Source organism: Staurois parvus, unplaced genomic scaffold, assembly GCF_062004578.1.
Source record: "Staurois parvus isolate SC_StPar_1 unplaced genomic scaffold, SC_StPar_1.0 ptg000919l, whole genome shotgun sequence".
Taxonomy (NCBI): domain Eukaryota; kingdom Metazoa; phylum Chordata; class Amphibia; order Anura; family Ranidae; genus Staurois; species Staurois parvus.
Genome location: NW_028318715.1, coordinates 208,563 through 234,968, shown reverse-complemented (window position 1 = coordinate 234,968; position 26,406 = coordinate 208,563). Strand labels below are relative to the sequence as shown.

At 43.8% G+C, this 26,406-nt stretch overlaps 1 protein-coding gene across 1 annotated transcript in view; it reads right to left on the bottom strand.

The window, feature by feature from the left end:
* LOC149442042 (uncharacterized) overlaps nucleotides 1-26,406 on the bottom strand; it is a 158,377-nt gene that overhangs the window by 88,039 nt on the left and 43,932 nt on the right. Inside the window, exons 2-3 of the mRNA XM_089656583.1 lie at nucleotides 18,722-18,830; nucleotides 7,746-8,054 (exon numbers count right to left, since the gene is read on the bottom strand). Coding sequence (XP_089512709.1) covers nucleotides 7,746-8,054; nucleotides 18,722-18,830 — 418 coding nt within the window. The remainder of the gene's footprint in view (nucleotides 1-7,745; nucleotides 8,055-18,721; nucleotides 18,831-26,406) is intronic.

Sequence of the window (26,406 nt, the reverse complement as noted above, 5' to 3'; positions counted from 1 at the left end):
CAAGTTTCGTTGCCCAGTAGTCAAGGGGATTGTCTACCTCGGTTGGCAGGGTGCTGTCCAAGTAGGCCAAAGCTTGTTGTTTGAGGTCCTGCTCCAGGTCCACCTGATGCTGCTGCTGCTGCTGCTGCGGCTGGTTAGTAGTTTCCTCACTGCGCTGGTGAAGAAAGCTACTCATCATCGACTGCAGACTGAGGCAGCCGCTGCTGGTGGAGCTGCCACTGCTCCTACCACCCCACCCCTCCCCTGCTGCCATGGCAGCGGAACGCGAGCGCACAGGGCCCACAGTGTCTGAGGATGGACGTTGGCGCACAAAGGCAGAGACCAACTGACTACATAGGTGGTTTTTATAGTACGTTATTTTGGCCTCCCTCTCAGCAGGTGTGAAAAAGGCCACCATTTTTGAACGGTAGCGAGGGTCCAACAAGGTGGACAGCCAAAAGTCATCCCTCTGTCTGATGGTTATTATTCGGCTGTCGCTACGCAAGCAAGCGAGCATGCTATGGGCCATTTGTGCCAAGGAATGCGAGGGACTCCCTGCCTCCATCTCCACAGCATACTGCCACGGTGCGTCTGGGTCCTCTGTCTCCTCCTCCTCCTCCTCTACCAGATGCTCCTGCTCCTCCACTCCTGTCCGCTGAGTGGAAAAACCACCCATTTCACTCAATAATTCCTGAGCACAAATGTCCTCCTCTACCTCCTCCTCTTCTTCCTGTCCTGCCCCCACAGGGGTCATGTGGCGTTGAGATCTGTGCGCCACGTCTACCGCACCCTGACCAGCCATTGTTAACAGCATTTGTTCCAGGACGTGCAACAGAGGAATGACGTCGTTCATCCCATAGTCCTGCCGACTCACGAATAGCGTGGCCTCCTCAAAGGGCCTGAGCAAGCGGCAGGTGTCACGCATGAGCTGCCAATGGCTGACATCAAAGTTACACAGGGGAGTACCTTTATCCGCTTGTAACATCAGGAAATCGGTGATGGCCTTTCGCTGTTCGTAAAGGCGGTCTAACATGTGTAGGGTTGAATTCCACCTTGTTGCAACGTCGCAGATCAGGCGATGCTGTGGAATTCCGTTCTGCTGCTGCAGCTCAAGGAGGGTGTGCTTTGCGGTGTAGGAATGGCTGAAATGCATGCAAAGTTTACGTGACATTTTAAGGATATCTTGCAGTGGGATGGTGGATTTTAGGAACCGCTTGACAACCAGATTGAACACGTGAGCCATGCATGGCGCATGGCACAACCTTCCTTGACGCAGAGCAGACACCATGTTCTTTCCGTTGTCGGTCAACATGGTTCCGATTTTGAGTTTGCGCGGAGACAGCCATCTGTCGATTTCTCTGTTCATTACACTGAGAAGTTCCTCCCCTGTGTGACTACGTTCGCCAAGGCATACCAGGTGCAGCACAGTGTGACACCGTTGCGCCCTGCACATGTGATATGCCGGTCGGGTAATGGGACTTGGCACGGGGGTGGCGGCTGAGGACACGAAGGAAGAAGAGGTGGTAGAGGCGGACATCTTTGCCGGACCAAGGACGTGCAAACGTGGAGGCAAAAGCGGCGTGACCTGTCCAAGTTGCTGGTGCGGCTGTGACGGCACCACGTTCACCCAGTGGGCCGTAAATGACATGTACTGTCCCTGACCGTAGTTACAGCTCCACACGTCGGCGCTGCCGTGCACTTTGGCAGAGACCGACATGCTCAAAGACTGGCCCACCATCTCTTCTACATGTGAATGCAGGGCTGGCACTGCCTTTTTGGCGAAGAAATGACGGCTTGGCACTCTCCACCACGGCGCGGCACAAGCCATCATTTCTCGGAAAGGTGCTGAGTTCACCACTTGGAAAGGGAGGGACTGCAGCACCAGCAACTTGGACAGGAGGACGTTCAGCTTTTGCACCGTCGGGTGCGTGCTCGCAAACTGTTGTCTCTTGGAAACGGATTCCAAGAAAGACTGCTGACGGAATCCGTGAAGAGGAGTAGCAGGAGAAGGAGCATCTGAACGAGCGGAAGATGCCAACGAGCGACAACTCCCCTCAGCAGAGGTGTTGGAGCCTTGACTGGCTGATGGAGGGCGATTGACGTCGGGTGACGGAGCAAGTAACGGAGCGGGTGATGGAGCGGGGGCTGGGGCGGGCAGAACTGCCGTATCTTTATCACGGTTTTCCCAGGCCACCAAATGGCGACGCTGCATATGCTGCCGCAACGCTGTAGTCCCAACATGGGCCCCCTGGCCACGCTTGACTTTCTGGCCACATAGTCGACATACGGCTACGTTTACTTCCTCGGGCGGCTTGACGAAAAATTGCCACACCGCCGAGTAGGAAACTTTGCCCCCGATACTCCTCACTGGCTGACTGCTGCTTCCTCCGTGCACACCGGCACCACTACTGGCCGTGGTGGTAGGCTGCAGTGGAGCTGGTGCTCTACTCCGTGGCCGTTTGGCTCCACTGACACTGCTGCGACCCTGCTGCCTCCTGGGCAACCCACCGACTGTTTCGCTCGCTGCCAAGCTGCCACCCTCTTCTCCTGATGATGCGGAAGAAATTGCCTGATGACGACGAGGCTGCCAAGTGCGATCAACCTCCTCATCATCAAGTAGGGTCTCCGCCTCACTACTAGCCCCCTCGGCTGCGTCTGGGTCAGGAGACAGACCTGTCTCTAGACCGGCTACCGAGCCACTCTCCTCGCCACTACTTCTTCGCCTGGCTGCTGAAAAGGCGGATGTCTCCCCCCGTTCCTGACCGCCCTCTGTTAGCTCTTCATCACTGTACAGTGGGGCTGAGACCACAGCATGCGATACTTCGCTTGGTGAGGGAACACCAAAGGACAGGGGCAGGTAGAGGACACGTGATTTCAGTGGGCTTGGTCCCGGGCCATGCCAACTAACGGTTGTGTCTGACGTACCCACCGACCGTTGGCTGTAGGTGTCAGAGGTGACCTGGGAAGAGGAAGACGACCGAGCCAACCAATCGATGACGGCAGGGTTGTCGGTGGAGACACGACCGCTGGATGACACCGGGAGCACTGGCCTCTGGCTGCGAATACTGCTGCCTCGACCCCTTCCTCTGCTGCCACGTCTGCTCGCTCCTAAAACATTGCCTCCTCTGCCACTCCTCTGCATGTTGTCTGACATACTCTTTAATTCAACGATTCTGTGTCCCTGAGTAACAATTCTGTGTCCCTGAGTAACAATTCTGTGTCTGTCCCTGAGTAACAATTCTGTGGCCCTAAGTAACGGTTCTGTGGCCCTCAGTAACAATTCTGTGTCCCTCAGTAACAATTCTGTGTCTGTCCCTGAGTAACAATTCTGTGGCCCTAAGTAACGGTTCTGTGGCCCTCAGTAACAATTCTGTTTCCATGATTAACGTTTATGTGGCCCTAAGTAACGGTTCTGTGGCCCTCAGTAACAATTCTGTGTCCCTGAGTAACAATTCTGTGTCTGTCCGAGTAACAATTCTGTGGCCCTAAGTAACAGTTCTGTGGCCCTCAGTAACAATTCTGTGTCCCTGAGTAACAATTCTGTGGCCCTAAGTAACAGTTCTGTGGCCCTCAGTAACAATTCTGTGTCCCTGAGTAACAATTCTGTGGCCCTAAGTAACGGTTCTGTGGCCCTCAGTAACAATTCTGTGTCCCTGAGTAACAATTCTGTGTCTGTCCGAGTAACAATTCTGTGGCCCTCAGTAACAGTTCTGTGGCCCTCAGTAACAATTCTGTGTCCCTGAGTAACAACTCTGTGGCCCTAAGTAACGGTTCTGTGGCCCTCAGTAACAATTCTGTGTCCCTCAGTAACAATTCTGTGTCTGTCCCTGAGTAACAATTCTGTGGCCCTAAGTAACGGTTCTGTGGCCCTCAGTAACAATTCTGTGTCCCTCAGTAACAATTCTGTGTCTGTCCCTGAGTAACAATTCTGTGGCCCTAAGTAACGGTTCTGTGGCCCTCAGTAACAATTCTGTGTCCCTGATTAACGTTTATGTGGCCCTAAGTAACGGTTCTGTGGCCCTCAGTAACAATTCTGTGTCCCTGAGTAACAATTCTGTGTCTGTCCGAGTAACAATTCTGTGGCCCTAAGTAACAGTTCTGTGGCCCTCAGTAACAATTCTGTGTCCCTGAGTAACAATTCTGTGGCCCTAAGTAACAGTTCTGTGGCCCTCAGTAACAATTCTGTGTCCCTGAGTAACAATTCTGTGGCCCTAAGTAACGGTTCTGTGGCCCTCAGTAACAATTCTGTGTCCCTGAGTAACAATTCTGTGTCTGTCCGAGTAACAATTCTGTGGCCCTCAGTAACAGTTCTGTGGCCCTCAGTAACAATTCTGTGTCCCTGAGTAACAACTCTGTGGCCCTAAGTAACGGTTCTGTGGCCCTCAGTAACAATTCTGTGTCCCTCAGTAACATTTCTGTGTCTGTCCCTGAGTAACAATTCTGTGGCCCTAAGTAACGGTTCTGTGGCCCTCAGTAACAATTCTGTGTCCCTCAGTAACAATTCTGTGTCTGTCCCTGATTAACGTTTACTTGGCCCTAAGTAACGGTTCTGTGGCCCTCAGTAACAATTCTGTGTCCCTGATTAACGTTTCTGTGGCCCTAAGTAACGGTTCTGTGGCCCTCAGTAACAATTCTGTGTCCCTCAAGAAACAATTCTGTGTCTGTCCGTGAGTAACAATTCTGTGGCCCTAAGTAACGGTTCTGTGGCCCTCAGTAACAATTCTGTGTCCCTGATTAACGTTTATGTGGCCCTAAGTAACGGTTCTGTGGCCCTCAGTAACAATTCTGTGTCCCTGAGTAACAATTCTGTGTCTGTCCGAGTAACAATTCTGTGGCCCTAAGTAACAGTTCTGTGGCCCTCAGTAACAATTCTGTGTCCCTGAGTAACAATTCTGTGGCCCTAAGTAACGGTTCTGTGGCCCTCAGTAACAATTCTGTGTCCCTGAGTAACAATTCTGTGGCCCTAAGTAACGGTTCTGTGGCCCTAAGTAACGGTTCTGTGGCCCTCAGTAACAATTCTGTGTCCCTCAGTAACAATTCTGTGTCTGTCCCTGATTAACGTTTACGTGGCCCTAAGTAACGGTTCTGTGGCCCTCAGTAACAATTCTGTGTCCCTGATTAATGTTTCTGTGGCCCTAAGTAACGGTTCTGTGGCCCTCAGTAACAATTCTGTGTCCCTCAAGAAACAATTCTGTGTCTGTCCCTGAGTAACAATTCTGTGGCCCTAAGTAACGGTTCTGTGGCCCTCAGTAACAATTCTGTGTCCCTGATTAACTTTTATGTGGCCCTAAGTAACGGTTCTGTGGCCCTCAGTAACAATTCTGTGTCCCTGATTAACGTTTCTGTGGCCCTAAGTAACGGTTCTGTGGCCCTCAGTAACAATTCTGTGTCCCTCAGTAACAATTCTGTGTCTGTCCCTGAGTAACAATTCTGTGGCCCTAAGTAACGGTTCTGTGGCCCTCATTAACAATTCTGTGTCCCTCAGTAACAATTCTGTGGCCCTAAGTAACGGTTCTGTGGCCCTCAGTAACAATTCTGTGTCCCTGAGTAACAATTCTGTGGCCCTAAGTAACGGTTGTGGCCCTCAGTAACAATTCTGTGTCCCTCAGTAACAATTCTGTGTCTGTCCCTGAGTAACAATTATGTGGCCCTAAGTAACGGTTATGTGGCCCTCAGTAACAATTCTGTGTCCCTGAGTAACGTTTCTGTGGCCCTAAGTAACGGTTCTGTGGCCCTCAGTAACAATTCTGTGTCCCTGAGTAACAATTCTGTGTCTGTCCGAATAACAATTCTGTGGCCCTAAGTAACAGTTCTGTGGCCCTCAGTAACAATTCTGTGTCCTTGAGTAACAATTCTGTGGCCCTAAGTAACGGTTCTGTGGCCCTCAGTAACAATTCTGTGTCCCTGAGTAACAATTCTGTGGCCCTAAGTAACGGTTGTGGCCCTCAGTAACAATTTTGTGTCCCTCAGTAACAATTCTGTGTCTGTCCCTGAGTAACAATTATGTGGCCCTAAGTAACGGTTATGTGGCCCTCAGTAACAATTCTGTGTCCCTGAGTAACGTTTCTGTGGCCCTAAGTAACGGTTCTGTGGCCCTCAGTAACAATTCTGTGTCCCCGAGTAACAATTCTGTGTCCCTGAGTAACAATTCTGTGTCTGTCCCTGAGTAACAATTCTGTGGCCCTAAGTAACGGTTCTGTGGCCCTCAGTAACAATTCTGTGTCCCTGAGTAACGTTTCTGTGGCCCTAAGTAACAATTCTGTGGCCCTCAGTAACAATTCTGTGTCTGTCCCTGAGTAACAATTCTGTGGCCCTAACTAACGTTTCTGTGGCCCTAAGTAACAGTTCTGTGGCCCTCAGTAACAATTCTGTGTCCCTGAGTAACGTTTCTGTGGCCCTAAGTAACAATTCTGTGACCCTCAGTAACAATTCTGTGTCTGTCCCTGAGTAACAATTCTGTGGCCCTAACTAACGTTTCTGTAGCCCTAAGTAACAGTTCTGTGGCCCTCAGTAACAATTCTGTGTCTGTCCCTGAGTAACAATTCTGTGGCCCTAAGTAACAATTCTCTGGCACTCAGTAACAATTCTGTCTGTCCCTGAGTAACAATTCTGTGGCCCTAACTAACGTTTCTGTGGCCCTAAGTAACGGTTCTGTGGCCCTCAGTAACAATTCTGTGTCCCTGAGTAACGTTTCTGTGGCCCTAAGTAACAATTCTGTGGCCCTCAGTAACAATTCTGTGTCTGTCCCTGAGTAACAATTCTGTGGCCCTAACTAACGTTTCTGTGGCCCTAAGTAACAGTTCTGTGGCCCTCAGTAACAATTCTGTGTCTTTCCCTGAGTAACAATTCTGTGGCCCTAACTAACGTTTCTGTGGCCCTAAGTAACAGTTCTGTGGCCCTCAGTAACAATTCTGTGTCTGTCCCTGAGTAACAATTCTGTGGCCCTAACTAACGTTTCTGTGGCCCTAAGTAACAATTCTCTGGCACTCAGTAACAATTCTGTCTGTCCCTGAGTAACAATTCTGTGGCCCTAATAACGTTTCTGTGGCCCTCAGTAACAATTCTGTGTCTGTCCCTGAGTAACAATTCTGTGGCCCTAACTAACGTTTCTTTGGCCCTAAGTAACGATTCTGTGGCCCTCATTAACAATTCTGTGTCCCTGAGTAATGCTTCTCTGTCCCTAAGTAACGTTTCTCTGTCCCCAAGTAACGTTTCTGTGGCCCTAACTCTGTCCCTAATACAGAGCGGTCTGCCTCTCTTGAATGACTGGAGGCAAATGAAGAATTCTAAAATGGCCGCTATTTATAGCTCGACCATTACACAGTGCTGGCTGGCTGGCTGCTGATTGGCTAATGCGATCACATGTCATTAAGGAATGCATTATGGGTCAGCGCGCCTTGTCTGCGCGCCTTCCCAGACATCCCCGCTCCGTCGCCGCACATGTCCGCCGCCATTTTAGGAAAAATTTCGATTCGCGCGTCCGAAGTAGGCTATTTTTCGGATTCGGCGCGAATCGAAAGTTTTCCAATATTCGACTCGAATTCCACTTCGCCTACTTCGATTCGCTCATCTCTAGTCATTATCCAAAAACAATGGCTGTTTTTGACTTGCCATATGCTAAAGCAATCTAATTTTTCTTTAATAAAATTAATCAAATTTGTCTTGTTGAACTCAGCTGCTTAGACTTAATTACTAGGAAAAAAGTGTTTCTTAAAATAAATAAAATTTTGCCAACTGGGGAAAAAAAAAAAAGTTAATATAGATACCTTCATCCTGGTAGGAAAGATCAGGTGCTGAGATAATATCTTCATTTGCACTTGGTGTAGTCTGGCGGTGGTATGGAAGCCTTGTTGTAATTGTAGTAACATCTCTTGCTGCAAAGTATGACTCTGTAGGAGTAAGATAAGGATCTGATTCTTCTGTTACAAGCTGAGTATCCGGATAGTAGCCAGAAAATGTAACTTCATTAGATGGAACATCTGTTGCAGTAATTAAATAGTCATCTACTGAAGGGTATCTATTGTGAGGACCTCTTTCATATTCTGAATATATCTCTTCCTGGAAGTCATTGTCACCTAGTGATAGAGGACAGAAAACATCAGATAAAGGACTGGTTAGATAACTGGTAAGTTTATAATCTCTAAAGGTTTGGAAGAAAATAAGCATTTTAAATGTTACTTATATATTTTTATACATTTTTATAATTTTTTATTGAATTTTCATACATTTCCTAAGAACACAAGCATACACTATATTGCCAAAAGTATTGGGACACCCCCCCAAATCATTGGATTCAGGTGTTCCAATCACCCTCATGGCCACAGGTGTATAAAATCAAGCACCTAGGCATGCAGACTGCTTCTACAAACATTTGTGAAAGAATGGGTCACTCTTAGGAGTTCAGTGAATTCAAGCATGGTACCGTGATAGGTTGCCACCTGTGCAATAAGTCCATCCGTGAAATTTCCTTACTACCAAATATTCCATGGTCTACTGTTAGTGGTATTATAGCAAAGTGGAAGCAACTGGGAACAATAGCAACTCAGCCACAAAGTGGTAGGCCATGTAAAATGACAGCGGGGGGCCAACGACACATGCTGAAGTGCACAGCGCGCAGAAGTCACCAATTGTCTGCAGAGTCAATAGCTAAAGACCTCCAAACTTCATGTGGCCTTCAGATTAGCACAACAGTGCATAGAGAGCTTCATGGAATGGGTTTCCATGGCCGAGCAACTGCATCCATTCCTTACATCACCAAGTGCAATGCAAAGCATCAGATGCAGTGGTGTAAAGCACACTGCCACTGGACTCTAGAGCAGTGATGTGTTCTCTGGAGTTACACATCAGGCTCCTCAGTCTGGGAATCTGATGGACGTGTCTGGGTTTAGCGGTTGCCAGGAGAACGGTACATGCCTGACTGCATTGTGCCAAGTGTAAAGTTTGGTGGAGGGGGGATTATAGTGTGGGGTTGTTTTCCAGGGGTTGGGCTTGTCCCCTTAGTTTCAGTGAAGGGAACTCTTAAGATGTCAGCATACCAATGTCATGCGCCCAACTTTGTGGGAACAGTTTGGGGATGGCCCGTTCATGTTCCAACATGACTGCGCACCAGTGCACAATGCAAGGTCCATAAAGACATGGATGAGTGAGTTTGGGGTGGAGGAATTTGACTGGCCTATACAGAGTCCTGGCTTCAACCATATAGAACACCTTTGGGATGAATTAGAGTGCAGACTGCGAGGCAGGCCTTCTCTTCCGACATCAGTGCCTGACCTCACAAATGCACTTCTGGAAGAATGGTCAAACATTCCCATAGACCAGTGTTTCTCAACTCCAGTCCTCATGGACCCCCAACAGGTCATGTTTTCAGGATTTCCATTATTTTGCACAGGTATTTGATCAGTTTCACTGCCTTAGTAATTACCACAGCTGTTTCATCTGAGGGAAATCCTGAAAACATGACCTGTTGGGGGTCCATGAGGACTGGAGTTGAGAAACACTGCCATAGACACACTCCTAAACCTTGTGGACAGCCTTCCCAGAAGAGTTGAAACTGTTATAGCTGCAAAGGGTGGGCCAACTCAATATTGAACCCTACAGACTAAGACTGGGATGCCAATAAACTTCATGTGCATGTAAAGGCAGGCGTCCCAATACTTTTGGCAATATACCGTACATTTCAATCACAGGTTGGTAAAATGGTGGTATTTACAGTGATATGAACAGTAAATCATACATATTGAAGTCAACATCAAGCCACTAAACCTGAAGACCACCATGAAATGTTATATGGGTGTGAAAAGTTCTCTCATATCCAAAGGTTAAATGATTCGGCTATAGAGAAGACAAAGAAAAGGAAAATGAACAAAAGAGAACAAAAAATAGTTGAGGCATCATATTAAATGAGTACTACAGCTGCGGGATTTGTTATTTGCTTATATATTTCTGGCAGCCCTTGGAGCCCCAAGTACCCCTCAGATTTTTTTGTAGCACATTAAGTTTTCTATCTCAGCCTTCTTAAAGCACTATTCATATTTTGCTGAATGTTTTGATATGTGTCACTTGGTTGGATTCTGCACCCATTTTTCTATGTAAGAAAAAAATATACAGACTTCATCTAGGTTGAGATACCCATGCTTTTATAATACAGTGTCTGGCTGTTAGAATTGTAAGAAAGGATGCCCAGGACCCCATATTTATTGCAGAAGTTACAAAAGCTAGGAGGTTTAAAAATATCTTTCTGAAAATATGCATCAAATTCAACAAGCCTCTTTTTCCAGCTGACATAGGCAGCATACTCCAGAGGTTGTGGGTACACTTTTGCAGCCTAAATGGAGAAGACTGTTAGCCTGAGGTACTGATTCTTGTAATAGGAGTCTCATACATCTTTTATAAGATGGATAAAGAAGTCTGAGAATTCCATTATTTCCAGGAACAGAAAAATCCAGTTCATATTCATGTTATATATTGTATTTTCTTTGTCCAGAGCTCTGGTGCTGAACACAGAGCCTGTTACATCCTTGGCTGGGTCCACCATATGTTGGACGCCTTGCAGAATGGCAGAAGTATGCTGGGAAGCTCTCGGCATTCCTGCATCTGTCATTGAAATTAAGCCATATTTGTCAGGTAGAGTGATTTCAGTAGGGAGAAAGTTGCACGGGAGTGAGTGAGTATGTAAGTACGTACAGACAGGGCTTTTTTTCAGCTGGAACTTGGTGGAACTCAGTTCCACCACCTCTAGCTCAGGTCTTCTGCTCCCTGCTTAGCACTACAACTTGTAAACACATAAGCCCAGCTTCTGTGTTTACAAGTGACAGCTTGTCTTCCAACAGCTCCCACAGACCTGATCTCCTGAGCAGCTCCCAATAAGTGCTGGATTGGGACAAAGGAGATACAGATGCCCTGGGTGCAGTAAGGATTCAGGCACCCCCACTGGATGATCTCCCTGCAAATGTGAGACAGAGCCACCTACAGTGTGCGGGGAGGTAGTAGAGCTGGCAGGGTGTTTCAGCTTAATACAGCAACAAAAGTAAGACATGAAGGATGGTGGAGCTTTTAAGGAGGGGGGGGGGGAGATGGGGGCAGTGGAGGGGAGGTTGCATGAAGAGGTCAGAGCTGAAGAAGGGTGAAAGTGAGATGTGGATGGTGGATGCAGAGGTAAGCAGCTGTGGAAGAAGGCTGAACGCTGCTCACCCCTGAACTCTGCACTCTGTGTACCACCGCCTAACTCTGCACTTGATACGTAATGCACCCCTAGTATTTTATTGCCCCTTTAAGACCCTTCCACTGTTAGTGAAATTTAACAACACCCACTATTGGATGCGGTTTGGAGCGTGTGTGTGTGTGTGTGTGTGGGGGAGAGTTTTGGGGGTCGTGGTTAAGTTCTTGCACCGATTTTCTAAGAAACAAAAGCCTGCATTGGGGGATATAAAATCCTGACTACCAACTAGGGGGTTTACAACACTGCCACTGACCTCCAATGCAGATGGGGTGTCTAATTAACATTGCCACTGACCGTCAATGTGTGTGGTGGGGTGGGATTAATACCGCTTCCACTGACCACCAATGTGTGTGTAGGGGGGTGTTAAGAGCACTGCCACTGACAGTCAATAAGTGTGTGCGTGTGGGGTCGGGGGAGGGGTATAACAACACTGCCACTGACCATCAATTCAGGAGGGGAGAGCTTAATTAACATTGCCATTGGCCAGCACAATGTTTGTGTGTCTGGGGGGGTCACTTCTCTTCAGTGCTCCCTCTGGCAGTTGCTCTTTAAAGTCATTACATAAAATGCAGGGCCAGCAGTTCTGCATTATAGGTGAGGATGTTGAGGGTTCACCCACAACCCAGAGCACCTGAAGGAAGAAGATAACTTCTTTCTCATCCAAGAGTTAAGATAACTGTCTTTATAAACTGTTCAATAAAAACTCCTTAAAGCTGAATTTAGTTTTGTTGGGGTATTATATATAGTGCCTGCATTGTCAATAAATTGAGGTATGTGTGTTGGTTTAATATGTCCCATGTACGTTGCCCTACCTTGTTGCCAAATCTATGGAATCTTAGTATGGGCATCTCTAAATACTTGTATTCTGTGTATCCACCAATCAAATTGATGCTTTGTAGAATCCCACTGGTATCTTGCAACTGTAAAATGCTTAAGATCAGAAATAGGCAAATTGTGGCCCCCGGGCCACATCTAGCCCTTTGGCTGTTCCAGTCCAGCCCCTGATGCCTCCATTGTCAGGATACCTATCTGAGCCTGTCAGCTTCCTCAATGAGGAGAAAGAGCCTGAGGAGCTGATTGGTACAGCGGGGAAGGTTTGGTTCTGGAAAGCACCTAGGAGGTGTTCCGAAATTTCCTGCTAAACTACTACCCAGCAAAAGTCTTCCTAGTGCCTGCTTGTCGCAAACCCCAGGAGCTGCACTCCTGTTCTGCACTCCAGATGAGGATCTGCAGAAATCTCCATTGTACCTATCTCAGGCTCTCTCCTTCCAGTCACAGTGCTTGCAGCTCTGACAGTTATTTCCCTGAGTCTGTCAGTCACACATCGGCAATCAAAACATCAGATCAGTTCATTAATCCCTGTGTCAGTCAGCTCCCTCATTGCTTTTATAATCCTACCCTACACCAACATTGTGACCAGCAGATCAACAGAGGAGATTTTTTTACCACTGCTTCTAATAATCGCGAGTGTTCGTGCTATTTCATGACAAGTTTTACATATTATTCCTAGCGCCATGATTTTTTTTTCTAAATATTTACATACTTATGGAACTTGCCAGTCCAGTGTTGTTCACCTAGGAGCACTTGCACACTGTGCATTGAGCTTTGGCTGCAGTGCGGGTGCAGCACAGTTTAACTGTGGTTTTTGTGTGCGTTAGGTGCCCTTTCCTATCTATCTATCTATCCATTCAGTCGTATCCAACCCTTGGCAATTGCATGGACCGTCACTCGTAAGCGACTTTTTCCATGAATTCTCTTAGCAATTATTTTACAGGGTAGGGTGCCAGGTCTTTCCCCAACCCCTACCATGCAGGAAATCCTGCATGGCCAGGGATGAAACTAGGACAATTTAGACAGGAGCCAATTAACCTACCAGCATGTCTTTAGAGTATGGGAGGAAACCGGAGTACCTGGAGGAAACCCACGTGAACACAGAGAGAACATGCAAACTCCATGCAGGAGGCACCATAGTTGGGAATCGAACCCATGACCTAATTACTGCAGGGCAGAAGTGCTAACCACTAAGCCACTGTGCCGCCCGCCCTTTCCTATAGACTTCTATAATGTCCTGCAGTTATAGTGTGAATTAGCTGCGCTTCCCTGTAGACTTCTATTATGTCTCGCAGTTTTGGTCCTGCATGCAGGATTTTTGGTGTGCTTTCAGAAAACACACCAAAACCGCTTGACAGAATAAAAGTGTATAGGCAGCTAATCTGCACAAAAAACTCAGGTACACTGTGCTGCAGCCAAAGGTCAACAAATTAGTGGGAAGATGTGTTAGGGCTGCTGGTTTAATCAAAATATTTTTTACTATACACTAAATTTTGGCTCAGCCCTCCACAACAGTCAAAGTTTCTCATGTGGCCCTTTGGGAAAATTATTTTCTCATCGCTGTTTTAGATTAGGAATACGCAGGTAGTGTGGGGATTAGCTAGGCTCCTGATTTTTTCTTTTACATTTGTTTTTTTTTGGCCAGTTATATAAAATATAATTGTCCCTCTAAAGAAGACTGTAACATGTTTACCATGTTTTATGTTGTTCATTAAATTCCGTATATTCTTTTCAAGCCGATAATAACAGCAAATTTATAATTTTTCCTTAAAAATCAGGATATCTTCACCCCTGGGGATAGTACCCTCTACACATATGGAAATAGAGATGTAGTCATATATTGCCATATTATATATTTCAGGGCTCTCCATGAAACCAAAAATTAAATAGGGGATTAAAAGATAGTCTAGCCTTACAATGGAGGAGTGTAGAAAGGAAGTAAATTGACTATCTATGGAGTGGAGGTTTCTACATACGTTATGCATCATTTTTGCAAGAGGCAAAGCTCTGGGGGGTCCGGGTGATGTTGGTTTCCGTAGCGGGGGTCCCTCTTCCACCTGTCCTTATCAGCACACATCACTGTACCCAAGATCACATTATATAATACTAAATAATACTAAATGCAACATTAATAGCTCCACAATACCCATGAAAAACATGATATATACGTCAATATAATTATTCAGTATAGTTTAACTGTATGTATGTATGTGTGTGATAACTATATTAAAGAAATCTACATTATATATACGTTGTCATGTTTCACATGACTGTCATATTGACTGTCATATGCCTTTAAGTGTTTTCTATATTTTGTTTCTGCTCCTCCCTCTCCTTTGGTTTAGTTAATGCAGTATATATAGCCCTCCCCCTTTCCCAGAAATGCATTGCAGCTCTAGCCTCATGTCATGGAGCAGGAAACATTATGATCTTTTGACCTATCGAATGTTCATTGTTGTAAGATTCTCTCCGTTTATGGAATAAACTTCACAAGATCTACAAGATATCTTATCAATTGAGTCACTGACTGTGGTATCCAACTGAGGTTGAAGTTATCGCTATCTCATCAAAACTGTAAATTACAGAGATCACACTATCAATGCTTAGATTGGAGAGACAGAACAAACGTCAATATAATTATTCAGTATAGTTGAACTGTAGGTATGTATGTGATAATTATATTAAAAAAATCTACAAAGTGCAGATGATTGTTCAGAACACAGGTCAACCACATTCTAAAAGTTGGGCGGGGCCTCAGAGGCTCAGAGGTGACGTCACCACATATGGGTGAGCTGCTGATGTCTAATTGGGACTGGAGCAAACCTATTATTAACATTGTTGTATGCAGTATATGTTAGTGTTGGCTGTGACACTGTTCAATGTGAGTGGATTTGAAGCTTTTTAACTGAATAAAATGCCTGGATGGTTTTACACTTTGTAGATTCCTCTTTCTTCTTTTATGATCCTATTTTGAGCGCATGAAGATTCAATTGAAGGAGTTGCAATAGTCCGTATGTGCCTCTGCAGATCATTGTTCCCAGAGACAAAGCGCTTGTAGCTGGTTTATAATTTTACCAGCTTGGAGATCTGGTGAGTGTATTCAATTCGTTTGGTGGTGGATTTCACGTGCGTGTTGGGCTATACAACACAGAAGCTAATTATCATAAGAACTTTTGAAGAATATATTTATGATTTCACTACATATTTTTTATGGACATTTTCTATGGACGTTTATTAATTTGTGTATTCACATTTTTTTCAGTCACGTTTTTTTTGTATGGTGTTATTCAGTGCACCATTTTATTTATTTTTTGCCCTCTAATTGCACTAATATAGATGTAATTTTCTTACACACTAAAAGGTATATCATGACTGAGGAGAGCTGTCTTAATTGATTAATTGTTACAAATTGTACATTGTTCTCAAGGATTAGATAGCTGCTCTTCCCAGTATTTTTCCAAGCTTTCATTTTTTGTGGTTTGCAGTGACGCTGTCTATATTTTTAGTAATACATTCTGAAAGATATCTGCTGCTATTCAAACAATTTAAAAAACGATCTAGTTACCCTATAGTCACGCAAGCTGAAGAAAATATAATTCAAAAAAGTTTTTTGTTGTGAACTTTTTTCACCTGGTAGTCCTGCCAGTAACACACTTCTTGTACTAAGGAAACAAAGCTAACTCACTGTACTGTACATAATCTAAGGAACAACAGCATTGTCGCCTAAGGACATGAATGTGTTGAATTACAAGACACCCAACCCTCTCCTCATCCCTGTAACATAGAAAGAAGGTGTTCTGTAGTTCACAAAGGTAACTTGTGTAGGTTTAATAGGACTGCTTGAGAAAACCCTGCAGAATATACAGTACAGGAGACAACATCAGATTACTGGATGACAGCAGAGAATGACAACAGTGCCAACGTCTCTTCCCTTGGGCTATGTTTGGCTTTGGCCCACAAATGAAAACATAATCATTCAATTTTGTTCATGAAAAGTGAATGTGTGCTCATTGGAAAATGAGATTAAAAAAAAACAAAATGCAAAATCACCATGAATAATAATATACACTTCTCTCTGTTTCTTATATTGCTAGCATTACTTGCAAATGTCAGGATTTATGTTGGCTTCCAAAATATCAGACTGCTGTACTTCTTTCTCAATATCTTGCATCTTAAAAACTCAGTCCTAGAAGTGAACTAATCTGAAGGCAAATCTCTGAAATGGATGATTAATTCTCGGTACTTTTTAATTTACACAACTAACCATTTATCACTGGACTACTTTCAGTCTGTTAGTAAAAGTTCAGCCTTTAGTCAAGATATTTGTTGTCACTGCTATCTGCAACTTTTATATATTTCTATGGAGATTCAATTAAAAGGTTGAGGCAGGCATTTTCATAGAAGACACAAAAACCAGGTAGAATGTGATCACCTTTTAATAGTTTTACTGTATATCAAGTATAACATTTTCTCTATGCTGGCATTGAAAATCGGTATAAAAACAGGTCAAGCATGAAAAACCTATGTATCTACAAGATCTTCCCTGTTTTACCGCTTTCATGTAAACTCAGTCAAAAATGTTGCATGATGTCAATCAAAGATAATTTTACTGAGTGGTCAGGTCATTACTTATACTCTAAACAACCTATGATTGCGGCAATTACTTTAATTGACTTTTAGCATAAGTTAATTTCTCTTATGTCATGTTACAGATTTCCTGTAGAGAGAAAAACACAGGAGAATTATATTCAACGTTTTCAAAATCCAGACAAGTGTCACTCTGCAGGACAGGTCAGAAGGTATCTCATACCATGAATAAGTTACCAAAATACATCCAATATGCAGATGTATATTATTTTTTTTCAATAGTAATGAGCAATATGAAAATATAAACATTCTACTGAATTAAAGCATTCTTTCAACCATGTCATTGAACATTGCTACCTTAAGATAGATGAAAACTCTAACGTAATGGATTTTCCCATCTCTCCTTTCCAAGTTACCTCTGACTGCTGCTTATCTCCTTCAGCCTGTCTTTCCTGTCTATATGTCTACATTCCAGTAATGGCTGCATGGCATTTAAAAGAGGAAGGTCCATTAGGCAGCCTAAAGATGATTTTTTTTTTCATTCAACCAGCGGGTAAGCGAAAAAAAAAAAAGACTCGATTCCCCCATCTACACATTTGCGGCTATATCCAGTACCGCCCAGCACGCACACTCCGCTCCTCACAAGACCTCCTTCTCTCTAGTTCCCTGGTCTCCTCCTCCCATGCCCACCTCCAGGACTTCTCCAGGGTGTCACCCATCCTCTGGAACTCCCTGCCCCAACCCATCAGATTATCACCTACTCTCCTCTCCTGAAAACCCATCTCTTCAGGGAAGGCTACCCCACCCCCTGCTAACTTGCCGACCTCCTCCACTCTTCCTTCCACTCCATCCCCCACAGCTATCTCCTCCTGTGCCACCATCCCCTCCCTCCTAGATTGTAAGCTTGAAAGAGCAGGGCCCTCGATCCCCTCATGTTTTGCATTGTATTGGTATTGTTCTGTCACATGTTCTGTCCCCCTTTGTAATGTACAGCGCTGAGCGAACTATTGGCGCTTTATGAATACTGTATAATAATAATAATATCCAGCTACGCTGATCGAGGTGGGGTTGTACTGAATATGATCGGTAGATCGACTTCTGTACAACCACCCTGCCCATACTTGGCAAAAGTCCCTGCTGAACCATCCAAAATGTAATCCGTGTATGGCCAGCTTTACAAGTACAACAATGGATCAAGCCTGCATAATGTTCATTTAAACTGCCACTTCTTCAATTGGAAACCTGTGTGACAGGTGACAATGCAGAAGACTAATTGAGAGTAAGATAGACCACTATCACTTTCTAACAAGACTTGAACAAGTACCTTCATGGCTGGGTTGCCAAATAATATTTCAATTAAAGCTGCATATTTGAGAATAGTTACCATGACTTCATAACTTACCTTAACATTTTAAATCTTATATGAAGTTTTAGTGACTGGGTTTACATATTCTTTAAAGCAAATCTGTCATTGTACTAAACTCCACAAGATGACTCCACAAGAAGACATTTAAAACATAAAACATGAAGCATTTGCGGTGCATTGCATTGCTGTACTCAAAACTGAAGCCATGTGATAAGCTGGGAAGGAGTTTAAGCATCTCAACTCTTTTCATTCAAGCCTATGATAATGCGTCATAAATGCACTGGTATGTTTGAGACGCGTTAGGCCTTGTTCACAACAACAGCAAAAAATTAGTGTCTAGGGGGCATTTTTAACATGCCTTTAATGTGCATCAAACACTCATAGGACATTTGAGGAGAGTTTTTAACAACAACATACATTAACACTATAGGTGCTTTTGTTCAGCATTAGTATTTTGAGCAAACAAGGCCTTAAAGTAAGATGTTGCCAAAAAAGATGGGCTTTAGATTATATACCTGCATGTACACATCACCTCTACTATGTCATGCTGATAATATTACTTGAGCAATAGGGACAAAATCTCAAATTCCTGAATTAAGAAGCAATTTAAATATTAGAATATATAATATGTCTTTTAGATGAAAAACATGCTCTTCTTTAAATGTAATTTATGACTAAATCCATTTCTGGATAAATATATCCTTTCCCAGTTTTTAAAGATGACATGAATATAAAATTACCTGAATGGTCTCCTGAACCCTCCTGTCCATGAATCTGAATGAATTGTACACTGAGCAATGAACCCACAAGCAGCCATGTTACAATAAACTTTGATCTTTCACATGTATCCTGGAATTAAAAAATAAACACATATTAGAAAGTAAAAAAAAAACTTCATTTATTTAAATTGCCAATACCAAGAGTCAATAGATGAATGTAAAATATAACCTTAGGTGACATATCTACAGTAGGGTGAACCAGATGTCCCCAGTTTCTGGGAACAGTCCCAGTTTTAAGGAGGCTGTCCTTGTTTTAAAAGTGTCCCGAGTGTGACCCTGGGGGCTCTATGGAGTTCCTGGGAGTTGTCCAAAGCCTCACATACTGGCAGCCTCTCTAGAGACCCATCATCAGATCACAAATCTCCCAATATTTCTCCTAAATGAGCCAGGGAATTCCATCCACATGGAGGGATACAGTTTATCACACTGACAACCTGAGTACCATGCCTACAGCCCTGACCCTCCAAACTACAGACACTTCCACTTCTCTCTTCACGCAAGTCAGTTCTTCAGTTAAATATATATTGTTCATGGGCCTTGCAGGTAGGAAAACCATCACAGCATACTGTACATTGAGGCATGCCAACCTGAAAAGAAGGTAACCAGGGCTTAATGATTAGGTGCAGCAACCCATAGCAACTAAACAACATCAATCTTTCTTTTTTCTGACTCCTCTGAAGTGATGAATGCAATTTGATTGGTTGCTGTGGGCAACAGGCATGGCATCATGGCACTTGTTAAAGATAGTTATTAAGAGGTCGTACAATAAATTCCCGTATCACCCAGTAAATGGTCTCCATTCAGTAGCCAAAAAAGGCATACAAAAAAAGAGAGGTTGTGAAAAGAAATTCACAAAGAAAGCGGCTACATTATGAACAGAATGTGATACTCAGAAAAATTTCCAAAAATTATGCTTTATTACACATACAAATTTGACATATGGGCAATCGCCCTGGTTTACCACCACCTCAGTATGAGACAATACACACAGACCTAAAACCATATAAAAAGACACCAGTACCGGTCTAAATACCTGTGCAAAAAGGACAATGACTACAAGAATCTAAAGTCCCTGTGGCACTGGCGCATAGGTGAACACTTCCCAAGGAGGTGTATACAAAAATCTCTTTTTATATGGTTTTAGGTCTGTGTGTATTGTCTCATACTGAGGTGGTGGTAAACCAGGGCGATTGCCCATATGTCAAATTTGTATGTGTAATAAAGCATAATTTTTGGAAATTTTTCTGAGTATCACATTCTGTTCATAATGTAGCCGCTTTCTTTGTGAATTTCTTTTCACAACCTCTCTTTTTTTGTATGGCATCATGGCACTACCTAGTTTACTTTTTAAATGCTCTTAATGGAAAACAGGTGACATGTATCTCAGGGCAAAATGGACCAGAGATTTAAATGATTGAGGCAAAGTGAAACTATTGCTCATTGCGGCCAATACTAATACTTATTTGTCTCACTCCCCCTCTCTTTTCCCCTTTCACTCTTCTTTGCCCAGCTCTCTCTTCTTATCTCTGCCCCTTCCATTCTCCCTCTTTCTTCATCCCCCCCATTCTTCCCTTCCCCCTCTTTCTCTCTGCCCCCATGATCTTCCTTCCTTTGTTTCTCTATCTCCCTCTCTCCATCTCCCCTCCCTCTTTATCTCCCTTCCGTCTTTCTGTCTCCCTCCCCCTTTCTCATCCTGCCTGTTACACTCTACACACTCTATTGTATGTTATTTGCTCCTGACCCCTGCACCCTATACACTATGTTACATAGTCAAACCAAAGCTGGTATTACGTCAACAGTTGTTGGTTTTAACATAGTTAATTATATATTTTTGTTTAACCGCTTAAGGATATACTGCTACAGGGCGGCACCTGTGCTCAAAATCATATATACTGTATATATATATATATATATAGATATATATATCTATATATATATACGTGTGATTTTGCATTTCCAGGTAGGGGGCGCGCCCTAGCTGCAGGTGATTACCAAATATCTCCGACGGGGAGGAAGATTGTTTTGTTTACAGCTCGAGCAGTGGTGAATTTAGGTTTCAAGCTGCCCTAGGCAACACAAAAATCGGCTTCCCCCCCACGGAGAGACCCTGACACCAACAAACACCCCCCTCCCTCATGAAGAGACCATGACATTGACCAACAACACCCCAGCACCACCCCCCACACCCAAGAGAGCCCTCCACTACTACTACCCCCATACACTGACAACCCCCCACCACCCCCACGAGAGAGAAGATACCTTCACAGCTCCAGACATCCCCAGGAACAAGAGTCAGGCTCTGCATACACCATCAAGCAGCCCACAGCCTCTCTCAGATCCCACCTGCTCCCCATGCTGCGTGTGTCCCTTCTTCCATCCCTTCTTTTGGGGTCAGCACTGCCCCCCTGACAAATGCTTCTGCTCCCCTGAAAAAATGCCGCCCTAGGAAAATGCCTTGTTTGCCTTGTGGTAAATGCACCCCTGAGTTTGAGCAAACTGCACGGGATTGCTGTGCACAGTACAGCCATCACGATCAGTGTGCTTACAGTGAAGAACCCACCCCCCGCCCCCTAGTAAAACACTCCCAGCACACAGTTAACCCTCTGATCGCCCCTCGCATTAACCCCTGCCTGCCCAGTGCCATTAGTACAGTGTCAGTGCTTTTTTTTTTAGCACTGATCACTGTATTGCTATCACTGGAGATATCAGTGACACCAAGTTAGTTCCCCCCAGTGCCAGAATGTCCGCGGCAGTCCCGCAGTTCCGCTAAAAGCCGCTGATCACTGCCATTACTAGTAGAAAAAAAATCCCATTATCTATACCACCATTTGAAAACGCTATAACTTTCACGTAAACCAATTAATTTACACGTATTGGGATTTTTTTTTAGCAAAGACCTGGCGCAGAATACATTTTGGCCTAAATTTATGACGAAATTAGATTTTTTACATTTTATTACTGGACATGTTTAATAGCAAAATGTCAAAAATATTGTTTTTTTTCTCAAAATTGTTGGTCTTTTTTTGCTTATAGTGCAAAAAATAAAAAACCACACAGGCAATCAAATACCACCTAAAGAAAGCTAAATTAATGGGAAATAAAGGACGTAAATTTCATTTGGGTGCAGCATTGCATGACCGCGGAATTGTCAATTAAAATATTGCAGCGCCGTAATGCAAAAAATGGCCTGGTCATGAACGGAGATAAATCCTCAGGACGGCAATTGGTAAATGATTCTTTGTACTGATGTTTGTATTTGTCTGTGAGACTGTTGTTTGTGGCACAGTATTCTGTGAGTACAAGGACTTTTGTTTCTGTGTTTTTTTTTATTCTCTACTTCAAGCTACCAGTACAATCTGGCTATGCACACTATGCATCTCAGTGCTCTAAGCTCACCGCAAATCTTGTTTCTGTATTCGAATCGGGGGGGGGGGGGCAGGTCTTTCATGATTATTGCCATGCTCACCTTTTGTCACACTTTATCGAGTTTCTAACCGTAATGCCAGACATATTACCCTTATGGGTATTGTTAAAATCTACATATTGTTTATATGGTTTAAATGTTGATTTAATTGGGAGTATATAAAAAAAATCCTAACAGAAAATACAATCTATTTATTTACTTATTGATATTTCGGTAATAATTTGATGGCTCAGAGTCTAAGGGTTAGCGCCCCCTCAAGGATTTGATTATCACTTTGATGTACTTGATACATGCACAGGGATGCAGCTTTCTGTTTAGTTTTATTTTCATTTCTAATTTGATACTTTAGGTATATGCACATATTTATTTTTGAGATTCAGCACACTTATTTGACACTTGAATTTTGGGTGGCATAGATGTACTAGCTTTTAAAGACCTGATTTTAAGCCTATGAAGAATTGTTGCACATATTATGGTCAATGTAGACACAACAGCCTTTGTATGTCCCCTTTAGGAAAGTGTGTAAAATATATTGCAGGTTACCAAGCTTTCCTTTATTTTCACATGGTGACCTGGCCAGTAACACACTTCCTGTTTATACACTAGTACAGGCATGTCCAAAGTCCGGCCCGTGGGCCATTTACGGCCCGGGGGTCGGTTTAATACGGCCCTCCAACAGCCCTCCCTGCTCTGTGTAATGTGGCCCTCCCACGGCCCTCCCTTCTATGGCAGACAGTCTTCTGCTTGAGAGCAGAGGGCAGTGCGCATGTCTGACTGCGGCGCGTTCTCCCTGGTCTGTGTAAATGCGGCTGTCGCACGGCCCTCCCTTCTGTGGCAGACAGTCTTCTGCTTGAGAGCAGTGCGCATGCGTGACTGCGCCGCGCTGGGAGCGACAGAGGGCGGTGACGTCAGGGCCGGGCTTCCAGCGTGAAGTGTGTTTCTCTTCCCCTCCCGGCTGCCGAGCAGAGACTTCAGCTCCAGGTACCTTTTTCACCCTTCACATTAGTGCAGGTAAGTTTTTTTTAAATTTATTTTCAATACATTGTGAAAACTCAGCTGTCAGTTGATCTTAATGTTATGAAATGAAAAGTATGTCGTTTGCAATTAACTTGGCATAAAATAATTTATTTGCATTTAATTGAAATGGTTCAAAGAATGTTCGGAAAAATGTTCGGCCCTCCACCATGTTCACTTCATCCAATCGGGCCCTATTTGAAAAAAGTTTGGACACCCCTGCACTAGTAGATGTTCTAACTAAAGTTTGCACATATAGTGATGTGATAATTTCTTTGCCCATTTTCCAGTGTATACTTCTATTATGCAGTGTTTGTTTTGCCCTTTTCCAATATGGCTGCTATGCTCTCTGGGCACTGAGGATAAGGTCATCAGGGAGAGCACTTGTGGAAAAAAGGGGGGAGGGGTGGATTCTTGCGGAGAGAGAGCTCAGACTGTAAGTTGTTGCAGCCTCCCCTCACTGAGACATGCAAAAAAAGACTGTTGATGCTTTAATGTTCCTGTTTTTAAAATACTTTATGTTGGAAGGTTCACTGAATGTTATTTCTTCAATACATGGACTTTCATGTACAATGCTGTGTTGATTACTGTCTATGTGGATGATACATTTCTCAGTTGGGATTTCACTTGTTATCCACAAGCCCCAAAGAGTTCTTCTCTGTTCTTTTATCCATTTGTGAGCTGCAATATAATAAATGTTTGTTTTTGGTTTTAATACCACTGTGTATTCATTTTCTGGACTGTCTCCTTCCTTTCAGTATTTGATCCTTTTTTAATTTCGCACCTCCGACCCAATAACAATAAAGTTGATTTTAAAAAAACATGGCTGTATAAATATTAAAGATATATCCAGTAATGTTCATATTTTTTTAAAGGAATAAAAAATATTGTCTGGATGTTTGCTGACATTACCTGCTATAATGAATAAATAAATTACAGATATTCTGTCTGCTGGACAGTTAGGCTGCCAAACCAGCTTCAGACAAGGCCTGTACTTGCAAACACACTGGAAAAAATAGCATTAAAGGTCCAGTTCACTTCTAGTCTATTCACATTTTTTTTCAATCAGACACTAATGAAGGGAGGGGAGCTCTTGGACTCCCAAAATGCATTTGCTACTTTTTAGATTGTCCCCCTGACTTTTATTGGACTTAAGTTGTGTCTGGACCACTTAGCAGTGGTTTGGTACTTCAATTTCCATTTTTGTTATTCTACACTACAAGCCAAGGACACTGTGGAGATCCTTTAGGTGTAGAAGATGCCTGCCTGGGAACTAGATATTTACATAAACATCAATACATTAAGATAGCAATACCTGTGAGATAAGCCTACAGGTTCAGCACTATTTTCCCACTTTCCTCAACTATGCAGACTATTGGAGGCATGTTGTATGTTTTTCATAGGATCAATCTAAACAGTGTTCAGTTATGCTCTTAGCATAGTGTGGTTTATACAGATTCTTTTTTTTTTATAATTATACTTGTGTTTATCCTACAGGAACTCAATTATTTTTTCTCAGGTTAAAAGGTTTGTTTTATTTATACTGGTAATACTATACTCTTTATGAGCCTTATACCTCAAAGTTTACTAAGGACTGCAAAGAACTTTAAGGAGAAGAGAGGGACAGCAAAAAAAATAAACATACTCACCTATATGGCTGCAGAATAGGTCCAATCCTGCCTGCTGCAAGACAGATAACTGAGCAATCACATGACTGTTAATTGCTCAATTATAGGTCTTCATTGAGCAGAGAACAGTGATTGTCAGTCCCTGTCTCTCTGCTCTGCCCCTCCAGCACTCAGTGAAACACAGAGCTGTGGAGGGGCAGGAGAGGCTGGCTCCACCTCTCAACTGCATGCTGGGAGCCAAGGACAGCTGTCAATCAGGCTGCTAGGTGAATTCTGACATTATTGTCTGGATCTCTGTAGAGCATGGAGTGGCTATATGTCAACCAACAACTGGCTTTAGCAGGCTGAACCTGGGTCACAGGAGTGAAAAAATAAGTGCACTTATGTGACCCCGTGACCCAGAAGAGAGGTATGCCATAAAAAAGCTTTGGCCATACTTCTCTTTGAAGTTACTTTTCGATAGCCACCAATGCAAGGGTTACCTTAGCTTTATGTTCATGTATAGATTTCTTCTCTCCAACCCCAATGTTTTAGTGTGATCTCTCACACCAGAGCTTAATACACTGTGCATACACCACTATGTACTTCCTAAATAAATTCAGACCAAGCAAAGATTCTCTTCCTTGGAACACTTTTTTTGGAAAGGTTCTGAACATAACACAATGTTATAAATTTATTTGGGTGCAGCGTTGCATGACCAAACAAATACAAGTTAAAGTGTTAAATACAGTTACAGTGCTAAATAGAAAAGAATGGCCTGGTCATGAAGGGGGTAAAACCTTCCGGAGCTCAAGTGGTTAAGTAGACTGCTTATTGCAGAGTGAATATAAATAGATTAAATAAGTAGAATAATTAGAAAGCCTCCATATACAGAATTCTGTACCCACAGTTACATCAGTCAATGACATTGGCTTCATGCCCCTGAACAGCAGGGAGAAGAAACATAGATTTTTAGTAAAAAGCTGCACATAATAAACACATTAAAACTTGTTTGGCATAGACTTAACCCCTAGATTTACCCTGAGATATTAAAGTGGTTCTAAAGGCAAAAGCAGGGGCGGACTGACAACTCTTGGGGCTCCCAGGCAATAGGGGATCATAGGGCCCCTGTGTCCTTGACCAAACTCAAAAAAGCCTATGAAAAAGGTACCAGGGGCATCTCATGGGACCCCCTACTGACCCTGGGCCCTCGGGCAGTGCCCGAGTTTCCAAATGGTCAGTCCGCCCCTGGACAAAAGGGTTTTTAAACTTCATGCATTCTATGCATGAAGGTAAAAAACCTTCTGGGTACAGCTCCCCCCTCAAATCCCCCCCCCCATTACTTCCTGAGCCCCATCTCAATCCAATGTTTGCATGAGGACCAGGTCTCTCCCATGTCTCTCTCCCCACATTGGCCTCTGGCTCCTGCTGTCAATCACAGACAGCCAATGAAGAGGGGGTGAGGCAGCGAATGGACAATGTGTATTCACAGGATTGCGGCTCAGAAGCAAACCTGATCGAGTGCCCCCATAGCAAGAGGCTTGTTACTGGAGTCACTTGGCAGGAGGGAGGAGCCAGGACCACCGGCAGAAGACCCAAAA